This window comes from Octodon degus, unplaced genomic scaffold (assembly GCF_000260255.1).
Source record: "Octodon degus isolate 3935 unplaced genomic scaffold, OctDeg1.0 scaffold00064, whole genome shotgun sequence".
NCBI classification, from domain to species: Eukaryota; Metazoa; Chordata; class Mammalia; order Rodentia; family Octodontidae; genus Octodon; species Octodon degus.
Genome location: NW_004524640.1, coordinates 7228798 through 7244003, shown reverse-complemented (window position 1 = coordinate 7244003; position 15206 = coordinate 7228798). Strand labels below are relative to the sequence as shown.

At 41.1% G+C, this 15206-nt stretch overlaps 1 protein-coding gene across 1 annotated transcript in view; it reads left to right on the top strand.

Moving 5' to 3' along the window:
- The window catches only part of Ints13 (integrator complex subunit 13), a 35574-nt gene extending 30698 nt beyond the window's left edge, over nt 1–4876 (top strand). The window contains exons 15-17 of the mRNA XM_004634664.2: nt 147–286; nt 3685–3820; nt 4537–4876. Of these exons, the coding sequence (XP_004634721.1) occupies nt 147–286; nt 3685–3820; nt 4537–4576 (316 nt within the window). The 3' untranslated portion in view covers nt 4577–4876. The remainder of the gene's footprint in view (nt 1–146; nt 287–3684; nt 3821–4536) is intronic.
- The last annotated feature ends 10330 nt before the right edge of the window (nt 4877–15206 follow it).

Genomic DNA, 15206 nt, shown 5'->3' with positions numbered 1-15206 from the left:
ACTGTATTCTTTACCTTAGATTGAAACACCTGCTTAGTTTTTAGGTTTATTTGTGAGATATCTTTTACAAGTATGTGATGTGCAAAGATAGTGATTGTAAACTTCTAAAATGTTAACTTTACATTTCACCATTTGTCCTTTAAAAGATTGAAAGGAATTTTAGAACATGGAAAAGAAGAGTTGGCTGAAGCTGAGATTATAAAAGATTCACCTGATTCCCCAGAACCTCCAAACAAAAAGCCCCTTGTTGAAATGGATGAAACTCCACAAATGGAAAAATCAAAAGGTGAGGTGCAGCCATTGTAACTGTGGATGGAAAATGTTTCCCAGTTCAGCTTTCTTTTGTACGCTGTCACTTATTGCTGTGAGCGTGAGGAAGCGCCCCTGTTGTTCCTGGATGTCATGTAGGGCATTTTCTGTTTACAGCCTTGCAAGATATATTTGGAAAATACATTTGTCAACATTAAAAAACTCAAAGTAGTGTTTTACTTGAATGAAACCTTCACAGAATAAGCCCTTTTACTCTAAAGTCTGTGCTATAGAAACTTACGTAAATATGAGTCTATGTTCCTGACTCTGCATTAAGTGCCAGGCTATTGGAGAAAAGCTCTTGCTGAAGCTTACCCAACGCAGGAATGTAAGAATACTCATGTGCTTATAAATTAAGAACATGGATTGAATTGAGTTTAAATGAAGATGTTCAAAACAATAATTCATTATAAAACCTTTAATCTCATTTATGGGCTAAATTTAATTTCGTGTAGAAATTCTAGGCATCAAAGATACGATTTGGGATCTCAAGCTCCTGAAATCATTCTAGAACTTAGAGAGCTTGCACGTAAACTTGAATTCAGTCCCTTTGTGTCTGTGGGCAGTGGTGTGCATCCCACTGGTGTCCGGCTGCTCTGCCTCTTCGTGAGGTCGCAGGGCTCGTAGCTGACGGTTACTGGCTGCTCATCCCGGGCAGATGGTTAGTGTCTGTGTTTCTTTGTGTACTCCTGTCATCATGCATAACATGTCATAGTCTCCAGTTCACTAGTTTCTCTGAAATCAGAGATTGCCCTTGAGGTTGTCGTGTCCTATTTGCCTTTAAGCATTTATAAGAGTGTCTAGGAAATACTAGGATTGAAATAAGTATCTATTGATACGTTATTGCTCATATGCCCGAGTATCCCACATTTGGCTTTTGTTTTTTCTCTCATTGTGCCTTACAACTTAATAGGCATCCTGACTCCTGGTCAGCAGTTGTCTGGGCCTTTTATTATGCTGTGGTTTCATCTGCTTTGAAAGCTTCCTTCCCAGGCCACCCCAGAGGCAATTTTAGCTATGTTGCATGTTCCCCTGTAAGGTTAGACCAGCAATAGCAAATCCTTTAGAGCTCTTGTGACACAGATAGCCTGCTGCGACACATGTGCCATAGGCTTGCACGCCACTGGGTTCAGTTATCTCAAAGGTGCTCCTGAGATTTGGTGAAAATCAGTTAAGCCCTCATTGTAAAGTGTAGTAACAAAAAAATGCAAGATGTTATTGTTAGGGCTGGTACTTTGGGTAATTTTTTTTAATGTTTTTTATTATTTTAAATTTTTCTCTATTGAATATTAATTGGTTTTACAATAAAATTTATTTTTAGTTTACTTTAAAATTTATGCACAGTAATATTGACCCTTTGTTGTGCAGTTCTGTGAGCTTAGATATTGTGTACAGTTGTGTGATAACCGCTGCCACAGTTGATACAGAACACATCAAAAATGTCACACTGCTCTTTGAGGTGGTTTTCTTTCACATGGCATAGTGCATTCGAGATGCATCTCTGTGGAGCGTGTCTGTGCTTTGTTCTTTTCTCCCTTTTATTTATAAAGTGTATGGCTGCCAGCTCATTTTTCCAGTTGCTTGTGCCAGTTTGCATCCCTCTGGTGAAGTAGAGTTTTGGCTGTTCTGCTTTCTTGTCAGCACTTGCATTGTCAGGGCTATTTGTTGTCTTAGCTCTTCTAATAGGTATGTAATAGTAATCCACTGTTGAAGTTCGCAGTTGCTGCCTGTGTAGTGATGATCAGGCGTCCGTTCGTGTGCTTGCCTTCTGTCTGTTTTCATTGGTGAAGGCACCATTGCAACGTCTTGTCCATTTTTTTAATACACTGTATTATCTTTAAAATACTCAGACTATACCACATAGACTAAAAGATTCCTACAAAGAAGCATAGTAACACAGAACTTTATTTTCAACAAGCTAAGAAAACTGCTAGTATAAATGAATCATTAGTGTATATATTAAAATATTATTGAAGCAGTGGTAATTTGAAGAAGTATTTGGGTATCCCCCTTCTTCACTAAATACTCTTTTTAAAATCATTTATTTATTTATTTGGTACAGGGTCTCATTACACAGCTCAGATTCGTAGTGATCCTCCTGTCTCAGCCTCCCCAGCACTGGGATTACAAGCATGCGCCACCACGCCTGGTCTTGGTAGCTGGCACAGCAAGTGATACTAGGGATCGAACCCAGATCCTTGTGCTTGAGAGGGAGGCACTTAGACTGCCGAGCTATCTCTCCAGCCCACGAATTGCTTTTATATATTTTGTGCAAGTCTTCTGACTGTATGGGGGAGGCTGGGCCTGGTGTCTGCTCATATTACATGTGTCTGTTACTCTGTCCTTGCATCAGTACTGCGCTGTCACAATCACTGCACGTTACGTCGTGAAGTCAGGTAGTCCACCACCCTCGTAACCACTGCTGCTACTGTTGTGCTGTGGCTGCTGCTTGCCGCCCCCTTGTCCTTGTTGTTCTCCTTCCTGAAATGTTCTGGCTGGTGTAGTTCTTTTGCCTTACCATCTTGTGCAGGAAAGACTTTAACTGTACAGGACCAAAGCTGTTATTACCCGAAAAGCTTGCTTTTGAGCTTGGCATTTGGCTGGCATCTGGGAACTTGGCTTTGGAAGTGTTCCGTAGATGATGAAGTGATTTTGCCTCTCATTTGAACTGTACCAGAGCTTTCCCTTTGCAAGTTTGAGGGTGGCTATTTGGTTAGGCTGATACTGCCTACAAAGTCAGTTCCCAGTAAAACTCTGGACTCTGAGTCTCAAATGTGTTCCTGGCAGATCACATGCACACACACGCGCGCGCGTGTGCACACATACACACACGCAGCTACATTTTTATTCCCAGAGGCAGTATGTACTTTGTGTGAACTATCATTGGAAGCAGAGAAAAAGGAAACCCTTGATATGATTCCTCTAGTCTCTGCCTGATTTCCCCTTACTAGTCTGGCTGTGTAGCTTTTACAGCACTGGTGTGCTGCAAATTCTCAGCCACCAGTGTAACTTTAATTTAAAGTCATTCGAAGGGCCAGGGAGATAGTTGATCAGCACAAGCCCCTGATTGGTAAGCACAAGGTCCTGAGTTCAAACCCTGGTATGTATATATATACACAGGGACCCCAAAACCCATTTTTTAAATTTATTTATTTATGCAGAACTGGGGATTGAACTCAGGCCCTTGCGCTTGCCAGGGAAGCGCTTATTCCCCTGAGCCATCTCCCCGACCCCCCAAAACCCATTTTAAAATAAGAGATGCTGTTGCCTTACTCAGATAAAATAAACAGTTTTAAAGGGAACTTTGTTAAATACGTGAATTTCCAAGTAGTAAAATTTTCTACCCTTGTTCTTTCCTTTCTAATAAAACACCAGGACCAGTGTCGTTGTTATCCCTGTGGTGTAATAGGATCAACACTGCCAATTCCAGAAAACATCAAGAGTTTGCTGGACGTTTGAACTCTGTTAATAACAGAGCCGAGTTGTATCAACATCTCAAGGAAGAAAACGGGTTTGTGTTCTTTGTTATGCACGTTGGTTTTGTTAATTGCCTAGATGGGCTCCTACTAAACACTGCTTGTTGCTGTGCACAGATCTTACTACTTAGTACATGATGTCTGTATGGCGGAGATTAACTTGCTTGATTCTTAATACTCGTGCAGGGCCCAGTATATTAATCATAAGCCTGAGAGTGTTTACCACTTACAGCACTATTTTTTTAATGCATAGTAAGCAGAAAAAAAGAAAAATTATAGAAAACACCTAGGGGGCAACACTGAATGTATATAAAATAAACAAGGATAAAATTTTTCCCTATTAATAATACAGTCAGAAATATTGGTTGTAATAGAATAAATGTCAGATCTGACTGTCTTAAATAAACGTTTTAGAAACAGTCATGCAATGCAATGCCAAAAGAGTATCCTGTCTAGTGGACAAGGAATCTTGGCCAAGTGGTAGACATTTTCCCCATATTTCATTTGAAGAAGAGTGAGTGGTGCAGTGAAAAAGCTGGAAGTGTGAGCTTGGGGAGGCCGCCCATTCTCGAGCTCAGCCTTACCTCACTGCAGCACGCGGAGGTTGGCTCCAGGGGGGCTCTCCCTCCTTTCCTGAACTGGCCCCTGCTCTGTCCTGGGACTGCATTCAGCTTCAGTTTCCATACAAAGGTGGACAAAGTAGGCTCTAGGTAGTTAAGGTTCTAATTTTTTCCCCTTCTGCTTTTTTCAGGATGGAGACAACAGAAAATGGAAAAGCAAGCCGGCAGTGAGAAGAAACTTGAGGAGTGAAATTTAGTATATTGCAAAAATATTTTGGGCAGATTTGATACAAGTACTTTTACAGCAAGATTATATAGCTATGTTGCCTAGACTGGTTTTTACATTTTTAAAATATTTCAATAAACTTTTGTACTAATTATAAAATTGGCACATAAGTAAAAACAAACATTTGAGATTTGTCTTCCAAAATCACATAAATTTATTTTATGGTAAAAGGTGTTGCCTCTGGAAATTTTTTAAAAAAATTCTTAGGCTTCTCTTTACCAAATAAAAATAATATGTGAAATGCATAATACTGGAGTATTGTTTTATTTTTGATTAGAGAATTAACTTTAGACAAAAGGAATTTATTCATTTAATAATTAACTTTAGAAAGTTTTGGAACTTTTTTTTTTTTTTTTTTTGGCAGAACCAGGGATTGAACTCAGGCCCTTGTGCTTGCCAGGCAAGCACTTATTCTACTGAGCCATCTCCCCGGCCCCAAAAGTTTTGAAACTTTGATCAGGGTTTAGGTGAATTTGTGATACATATATACTGAGAGAAAAAGAGTACTTTCCTCAAAAACTGCTTTGTTTTTAATTATCTTGCCTTTGGCTAGTTGGGCGTATGTTGCCTAAAAGCAACGCTCTCAGAAAGTTGGCATAAATTGGTCTTTGCTAGTTCTTTCTGCTAAGAAATTTCTGTCCATTAATTTTTCATACTAAAAAGCTTGAGAGAGATGACTTCACAAACAGAAGAAAGTTACTAGACTATTTTTATCCTTGGATAAAATTTTGGTTTGCTCGTTTCATTCCTCTGAAATGCCATGGCTTCTGGTATATGCCTTCCTCCTGTACTTTTTGTCTGAAAACTGGTAACATGTAAGAAACATGTTACTCCAGTGTTAAACACTCCAGCTTTGTCATTTTTTCCTTTACTGTACTATTTATTAGAGGTGGGAAAACCTTTTGTATTGTTCATCTGTATTTCATTCTCAAGTCTACTTTTAAATCATTGCAGGAATCACAGTTGCCCCTTAGAGAACAGACTTTCAGTTATAGTAAGAGCTTCTACTAGTAGCTTGTTTTTATAATTACGACTAAAAGGCAAAATGTTTAGTCTTATTGTATGGTATGTTTGACAGACTATTTTATATGCAGGCACGGACACTGAAATTTTGCCTGCAGAACTTCTAGTATGTTTCAATATTATTCAAAATCATCATATGGACATTTACAGCTTAGAGAATTAACAATGTATAGATTGCCTGACACTGGTGCTTTCTGTAAGTTGTAAGTCAGCTTAAGCCATACATGGCTTCAATTTGGAAGATCATCAATTGTTCAAATTCTTCAATACAGCACTTGTAAAGTAAGATGCTCTTATTCTAAGGCAAATAGTTTATAATATTTAAGAACATTTTATGAAGCACTGAGTTATTTGTGCTGTTATTTTTAGCACAGTTAAAACCATCAGTGGAATTGAGGTGGGGGGCAGAACAGAAGCACCCAGATGCTAAGTTGTTCTGGGGGGTGCTGCCAAAGTGAGCCAGTGTGGACCTCAAGGTTAGAAAGATTTGAAGCAAAATTCTAGGATCTGAATTTGTTCTTAATGAAGTTTGAAATCTGTTTCAGTGACTAAAATGAACATAGTGAACCATATGAAAGTACCATTTGTGTGCAAAAGACTATTGATGCTTTGTATGGTTTAGTTAATATATTTGTCTTTATATCCCATTTGAAGTCAGAAGGAATTAAGTTTAGTTATAGATAGATAGATAGATAGATAGAGATATAGATATATTTAAGAAAGGAATTTCTAGAGAGTGGCATGAACTTAATGTAGCACCTGGTTAGAAATGATTTTATTTATAACATTTTAAATAAAATTTATTTAATTTTAAATAGAAAATTTATAATTTTCTATTCTGAATCATTGAAAAATGAAAAGATCTGAGGGAGAAAGGTGATACTGAGCCAAGTGACCCATAGTTAACTTCTTTAGTAAAGAATAGGATAATAAACTACTTAAACTAGAATATTAAAAGGAAAAACTACTGTCTGTCCTATTTTAAAATACAGTTGGCTTTCTGTGTGCTTGGATTTGACCAAAAATGTTTGGAGAGGCAAGGTGTGGTGGCTCACACCTGCAGTCCTGGCACAAAATGACAAGTTTGAGCCCAGCCTGGGTGACTTATTTAGTGAAACACTCTCAAAATTAAAGATGCAGGGATGTAGCTCAGTATGAAGACTCAGCGTAGCTCGGCTTAGCTGTTGTGAACTGTGCCAGTGTACACACAGATACATGTGTTACTATAGACTGTGGTATTTTTAATTCTTGAGGCAGTATACCCAGAAATGGTGTATCTGGATTAAATGGTATTTGTATTTTAGATTTGTGAGGAATACTCCTGTTGGTGTCCTTAGTGGTTGTACTAATCCACATTCCCACCAACGCTGTAGAAATACTCCATTCCCCCCTCATCCTCAGCACTATTCATTGTTCTTTATATTCTGATAGCCACTCTAGCTGAGGTGAGGAGGACGTTCGAGGTAGTTTGGGTTACATTTTGCCTATTTTTTCCCATCACTTTACGTAACAGACTTGAGTATCCATGGATTTTGGTGTTCTTGAAGAAGTGTGTATGTGGGGGGAAGTGGTAGTCCTGGAACCGGTCACCTGTAGATGCTGAAGGGTGACTGTGGGTGTCACAATCAATTTAAGTGTAGCCAAGTTAAAGGACAGACTTGGGCTCCGTGTTTAAGGGATAGAAGGGAAAGAAAAATGGGTCAGGGAGGTAAAAAAGATGTGTTACAGGACTGTGGAAGTGTTGAGATTGCTGAGGACAAAAGCAGTGCCTTTGTGTATGACATCTAGAGTCCGAGAGGGGCTTCCAAACCATCTCCTTGGAATCCTGGGAAGAGAGACCAAACTGTGCCAGTAAAACATTATTCAGATGAAGTTAAGTGGATGTTGTCAACTATTTCAGAAATACATTAATAGAGAAATGTCCTTGCCTGTCATGGTAGCTTTTTTTTTTTTTTTCCAGAGCCAGGGATTGAACTCAGGCCCTTGCACTTGGCAGGTAGGTGCTTATTCAACTGAGCAGTCTTCCCAGCCCCATGGTAGCTTGATAAAGCTGAGGGAAGGTTATTTTCTGATAATCATTTTTTAAGGTCTGTGTGAGAAGCTTGTTCATAGACTAGTACTGTGGAAACGTAGATTCCATAAATTTTCCCCCATGACATGAACTGATGGGCGGAAGTTTGAAGTAGCAGTTTAATTGCTATATTATTGTTAAATTAATCATACCTTTTATGATGAAGGTTGTAGTGGGGGTTTTACTTTGGATTTGCAATTTATAGCTCTTCTCATATTTGAAAATGAGGTTGCCATTGGTGGAATTACCATAATGGATGAGTCATTATACCATCTGTTTATGGCAATGGTGGCCAGGGTGACAGTCAGCTATCTGAGTTTCTAAGGGGAAATAAGTGATGAGAATTCATCTCAGTCAGTACAAAAAACAAATTAGTATTTATCTTTTGACAACTTGATTTAGCCTTTTTTATTTTCTCTAACTTATAAATGAATTAGCCCAATTCTCAAAGTTGTTAATGCATATATGTTTTTGGCAGTGCTGCTTAACCTTTCCCCTGGCTAATGAGAGCCATTTTAGAATGGAAGAGGAATTGAGTGGGCGGTTAGGCCCTGGCCGCCCTTGTGCATAGCAGATGACATTGTCTGTAAATAGTATTGAGGCGACCACTGAGGAAAAGGTAAAAGAAACACCACACTTGAGGGCTGCTTGCTTTCCAGGCCTCCGCACACCCGTTTTGTGGTCAGTCTTACGAAGGTTCTTTGAAACATAAGGGACTATGAACAGAAAAACCTGGTTTTACAGGAGTGGTATCTACATTCACTACCACTGTCATAACAGTATCTAAAAAAACAAAAAACAACATCAAAAAAGCAGTATCTATATCTATCTAGATGTAGGTATACTTACTAGGAGAGCCAGAACTTTTCTAATCCAGGGGCTGTTTTCTCTGTTAGGTGAGGTGGAATGCTGCCTTCCGTTACTGCTCCATCATCTGGATCCAGAGCAAGGCAGAATGCACTACCTGATATTCTCAGCTGAGCCAGTTTTGCCTTCTGGCAGCAGAGCACTGTGAGCTTTAGAGGGACATTTTTCATCAGGCTCCTCAGCGTAAACATTTTTTCCTGCGTTTCTTGCTTAGACATCATTTCAAAGAACTGCCTTTGGCTAGATACAAGAGTTTGTTATACCAGGATTATAAGTAGACCCTACTTTCAGGATAGTTAATCCACTCACTGTACTGGAGTTTACTTTAGCAAAAAACAAATCCTTCCTCTTTTTATAATCAAGTGGAGGCTTTGTGTGTGTGCGTGTGAAGTGTAAGTGGGGCCAGAGTACTGGACAACTTCAGTGGTCAAGCCTCCAAGCAGCCGGGCCCCCAAGTCCATACAACACCTAAATTCCTGAGGTGAATCCTGAAAATCCAGTTCTAGAGGACACGCATATATTAGTATTTGATGAGCTTTGCTAAATTGCATCCCGCTTTCAAAAGCTTTTTTTTTTTTTTTTTTTTCTGAGACAGGGTCTCCCTATATCTTTCCAGCTGAACTTAAGCTCACTGTGTATAGGGCTGGGGAGATAGCAATCTAAAGCACCTGCTAGGCAAGTGCAGGGACCGCAGTTCCATCCCTGGCACCACATGCCATGCCAGCCCCACCCCCAAGGTGAGCTGAGCTGGCCACATACAAAAAAAGAAAGCAAATTGGACTCACTGTGTAGCCCAGGCTGGCCTCAAAATCGCATCCATCTTCCTGCCTCAGCCTCCCTGAGTGCTGGGACCGCAGGCATGTGTCAACACACCCAGCCTGCAGCCTGCTTTCTAGCCTGAAAGATACTAACATGGACTTAGTATTGCAAGCATCAAGTTGAGTTGCCAGCTCCTTGAGCATAAGATGTGTTGGGGGTGGGCTTGAGAGACAGCAGCGAGATAGCGGACTGAGCACCTGCTTAGCCAAGAGGAGGGACTGGGATTTGATCCCTGGTACCACAAGTGCCAGCCCTGCAGGGCCCATTGAGCCTTCCACAGAGACCAGGTGTGGTGGCGCACACCTGTAATGCCAGGACTGGGAAGGCTGGAAAAAGGATCACTATGAATCTGAGCTGTGTAGTGAGACCCAGTACCAAATACGTAAATAAAGACAAATAAGATGTATTGGAGGAAATGCCCAGTAGTTCCTATTAGCAACTTAATAGTTAACAACAGGAACAAACCAGAAGTAAAATGCATTTCAACAAATAAGCATTCTTTACCTACATGTCTGAAGTTGTCGTGACGGTGGACTCCTTTCCCTGTATTCACTTTTTGATCTGATTTACATAGGAAAGCGGGGAAACAGCTATTGATACCCAGTGGTATCTGTGTGCCTTAGGAGGCCCTGCTGAAATCCATAGCACAGAGAGGACTGAAGGGGGCAGTCTTTCACTGCCCTGTTAGTAGACCCTGATTTGGAGATACTGCGTACATTCAGGAGTGGTTCATTGATAGAGCTCTCTTCTGCGCCACCTTCCTCTTCAGTTTTCTGCCTGCCTCTTCCTTCTCCCTGTCCCTCCATTTTTCGTCTTTCCTTCTACCCTCATCCGATCCATTTGGTCTTACAGCCTTGATGTTGATTCCGCATATCCATGGGGTTTCCTGGTTTCCAAGTTTCCAAATCCTTAACTGGTATGGAAAAAAGATCCTGAAATTTACTCCACAGTAGTACCAACCAACCACGTCTGAGTTAGGGGGCTTTAGAAAAACCTTTTGGTAAGGGTGTAAAGTGTGTGTGTGTGTGTGTGTGTGTGTGTGTGTTTAAAAGTTCATCAGAAAATTTCAAAGCTTAAGACCTAAAAGCCATATAGTAGAATGGAAACATAGTAATAGACTAGTGGGTAAATTTCAGTTACATGTCAAGCAATTTAAATGCCAAGCAGCTCTCCATAGATAAGTGTGCTGTTTTCTGAGAAGTAACATGTGGTAGATTTTCTCAAACACAGGGTTGTGATCCAGCTTAACAAAGTCAGATGGCCTTAGATACTGCAGCTGGTAGAGAGCTGGGAAGGAGAATTGTCATGCGACCCTAAACAACAGGAAAAAATAATAATAAAACAGTGAACCAAGAGCTAAAAATAAAGCAAGGGGACCGAGGGGCAATCACCTGACAGACTGAAAGACTATTTGAAGATGAGATCTGGGTGCTGGTGGGCTGAGCTGGCCACACACACACACACACACACACACACAATAAATAAATAAGAAAAGCAGCCTCAAGTTTCTTTTTTATGTTTATTTAAAATTTTTTTTAAATTAATTTTATTGAGAAAGATAGCAATGAGACAGTTTCAAAACAGGTTATTAGGACAGTTACAATAATTAATACACTGCATATTATTGTCTTTATAGTAGTTATTCATGGTACAAGATATAGACATGATATCTTGTCTAAACACTTAGTACAAATCTCCTTGAACTAAGAGAAAGTAGCATATCAACGATTGTTGGAAAATACCTGTTCCATGTTATGTCTAAGGCGTCTGATATTCAGACAGATAGTGATGTTAAGCTCAACTGCCTATGTTGTAGGGTAATAATGTCATTAAGTTTCTCCTCTGGAGGGTTAACAACTTAAATTTGCAGACCAAAAAATTAGAGGCTCAGGTTTCCTCGGCATGGGCCTTACCATGCCGGGTGAGAGGATTATTCGTTCACCTGAGAGTAACGTGGCCTCAAATTTCTGAGACTCAGAATGCAGCACGCATGTTGTTACAATTGTTAGCTGAAGCAGTTTCTACTTGGTAGAAGACAAACTGGTCTTGCTTGCCTAAATAATGCTTCTGAAAGCCCTGGTGAGTCCTGAGGTGGGGAGCACTTAGACATTTACTTCAGGCATTTAAGAGGAGAAATTCCAAATTAAAACTCAGTGAAATTTCCCTTATATATGTGCTTTAATATGAAGCAAGAGGATAATACAGGAAAGCAAAATAATCAGTAATATCCAGGAGCACACATAGTAAATGACAGCTAGATAGCAAACCACATCTCTGGTACAGATACTTTGCTCTTGATCAGCGTACTGCCTGTGTTTGCAGTCTATCATGAGGAAAACGAAAAACACAGGCTTAACGTCGGCAGTAGAGACTGATTCTGTTAGAAGCATTTTCTGACTATGGTGGCCCATAAAACTGCAAGAGATGACTAGCGTCTGAGACAGTGTAAGGATAATAATAGAGCACAGTCTAAGTGATAGTTTCCTAGCAGGTCTGTGACTCTGAAATAGAACTAAACACTATATTTAACATTGTATAATATGGGTGCTGTGTTTTGGGGGAATTCTCTTACATGACTGATGTAATCAGGGTTTACAAGGAAAAAGATTTAATGCAAGACTCATAATTTACAGGATTGTTTTACAGTATTCACCCATGAGTCAAGTGCTTTAGAAGAGTTCAGGAGATCTATCTGTGCACTAAAAACTTGAATCCAGCTAAGGGCCCAGGTCCCACAGCAATGCCCTGCAGGAGCCCCACGAAAGACCTAGAGCCCGCAAGGAGATCTCATGCAAGTTTATTTCAAGGCAAGGACCCAGGCTTCCCCTGAAAAGAACGGCTGCCCTCCTCAGGGACAGTGAGGACCCGAGCTCCTCTGATGATAACAGCTGAGTTCATATCAGGAATGCCAGCGTGACAAGCTTCCCCAGGAGAATCCACACTAGGTCTTCCGCTCCAGATCTTCCTCTGCGTTGTTGCCAGCAGTCCTCCTCGGGTGGGCCTTCCTCCCCGGAACCACACTGATTCAGTTCAGCTGGGCGCAACCAAGTGCCCGTTAGTTAACCCGCAATGACAGTCTAGAAATTTCTTCCTCTCCGAAATCTCTGTTTCATATAAAAATATTGGAAAATATAGGAAAGACTACTCAATTTTAATCATCCAGTTGGTTACTCCTTCCTTGTATAAAGATTCATCAAAAATCCTGGCAAATTAAAAACTGAATAACGAGCACTGTCTTTCCCTATATGTTGGCAAAATCGGAAATAGTCCCATAGCTGGCTGTAAATAAATTTGTGGAGGTGTGTGGACAGTTTACTATGATTTCAGTACAATCCAGGTTGAAAACTATGTTCCCTGCAAAAATTTGTCCAGTTTTTTGAGATTTCATTAAAAACTAGAGAGTTCCATCCTGTATTCAGTGTTTAAAATTATAGTCTTTGAGCCTATACTCTCAAATAAGCTAACTGGGTTTGTAAATTTGGACAGCTTAGAATGATTCGGGAAAATCATGTAACTGAGTAACTGGTGAGATTCTTTTTTACCTCAATTGAGTTTTTGTTTCATAACAAAAAATGAATCATTAAAAGGGCATTGGTGAGTATCTTAGTTACTCTTCTCTCATTGCAGGGATAAATACCTGACACTCAAAATGAGGGAAGGAAAGGTTTATTTAGCTCAAAGTTACTGGAGGGTTCATAGTTTAAAACAGCATGTAATAAGACCTTAGAGCCTTATTTACTCAGGAGAGAGGGTCAGTGGCTCTATTTTCTCCAAACATCTCTCTGCCTGAGGCAGCCTCATTCATAGACAATGCCGCCCCACTCTACAGGGTCTGGAGGAGAGGCTGGGGCGCTGCTGTGTCTAGGATGACCCTTTCCACACCTCTGAGAGCCTACTGGTCTGAGGGGGGGGAGCCCAGTTTAAGGGTTCTAGCCTCTCTGGCCCCACCCCTTGAGCCCTGCCCTAGTCCTCTGGCCCTGCCCCTTAAGCCCCTCACTGCTCCTCCAGCAGCATCTGCCCCATGACTTACATGAGGCTTTGGGAGAACATATAGACACAAACCATAACATTCAGCTAAAGAGGTTGTAATGGCAAAAGAATTGAGTCATGTAATATTCCATACAGGTGACATGCTTATGCTCAGGCCAGAAGGTCAAGCTGTTACTGTAAGATTGGGGAATCAGGGAACCTGTTCAGAAACTTCAGGACCTGGGCCAAGGAGATGGTTCAGTAGAATAAGTGCACAGGGTCTGAGTCCAATCCCTGGTACCACAAAAGAGAAAAAAGAAAAGAAAAGAAAAGAAAAGAAAAGAAAAGAAAAGAAAAGAAAAGAAAAAGGAAAAAAAGGAAACTTCAGGGCTGACTCCTCTGTAGGCTAATCAAGGTGCTGTTGACATAGCCAGCCTGACATGGGTAGCTGACCCAATGCAAAGGGAAAATGAGAGGTGGCCAGTGTTTCTCTTGCTGAGAGTGACAGTGTCAAGAGACTGGTGCATGACTCTAGATCTTGGCAGATTAGAAGAGAGCCACTCCATGGGCCAGGAAACGCTGTCATTGCACCAAGCGCTGACACATGACAAGTCTGTTGCATTGCTGCTTCGAGATTCAGAGCCACAGAAATGAAAGCGCTTGGGTAATGAAAGGAAGGCTTGTAAATACCAAGAGTGGCCAACTGACTGTGAAATAAGGCCAGGTAAAACAGGATGCTTTTGTATCTTTGTTCTGTGGATTAAAAGTGTGCCTCTGTGGAACCTCTGTAGAGTCTGTTTTTCCTAATAATATTGAGACTGTAGAAGTTCTACCCTGAGGGAGGTCAAAATATGTGAATGGAGTAGTTGTTACCAGTAACTATCATGGAAGGAATGATCTTCGGCAGGGCGAAAGAATATCAAGGGTTGTTGTCAAGGACATTTCCTTAAGTGGATTCTGAAGTGCTGTATTTTGTAGGCTGGTAATCTTTGCACACTTTTGGAGCAAAAAGTATAAAATCAAGATCAGGTTAGGTGGGATCTGCGAAAGGGTAGCAAATAATCTGGAGATGGATGGTGTGTCTTTTGGCATCCAGTAGGTCACTGAGCCCCTCGGTGGCCAGGAAACAGAGAAAGAGTGGCCAGGCTTTGCTGTCATTTCAGTTGACCTCCTCATGGAGGTTGCTGTAACACTTAGTCACCTGGGCCATCTTTGAAATTTTTGAAGTCATCTCCAGGTTGCAGTCTCATGTCTTAAAATATGGGCATGGGTTCTGCTGGCACTGTGGAAGCTTCGTATTCTGTAGGCTGGTGGAGCGGAACAGAGCAGCCTTGCAGAGCGATGGCGTGCTGCGGCTCTTCAGCCAGGGCTGGAAGTTTCCACAGGTGCTTGTTTATTTTGCTTCTGGAAAGGAGACTCTTGAACTTGGAGCTGTTCTGAGAGTAACTTGGGCCATTTCTGTTCCAGTATGTCCCTCCTTTTCTCTTTCTAGTCTTCCCTTCCTCCTGCTCTTCTTGCCTTGTGCCCTTTCTTTCCCTGCATCCCTCTCTTTTTTCATCTTCCCGTATCTTCTTCCTTTCTTCACTCCCTTTGATTCGCTTTGTTACCATGTCTATCTTCCCTCCTGGCACCCGGACCACGTGTGGGTCCCTCTCAGGAGGAAGTGGCCCCTGGAGTTACTACATGTGCTTTTCAACAGCAGCTCCTGGGTGGGCTCCAAGTCAGGGCTGGACTCACGAGGCCAGCGTCTCTAGCAGAGTGTGGCTTTGCTGACAGCCGTCTCAGGTCCACGCGGGCTTTGAGGATGAGACAGCCTTAGCTCTCTG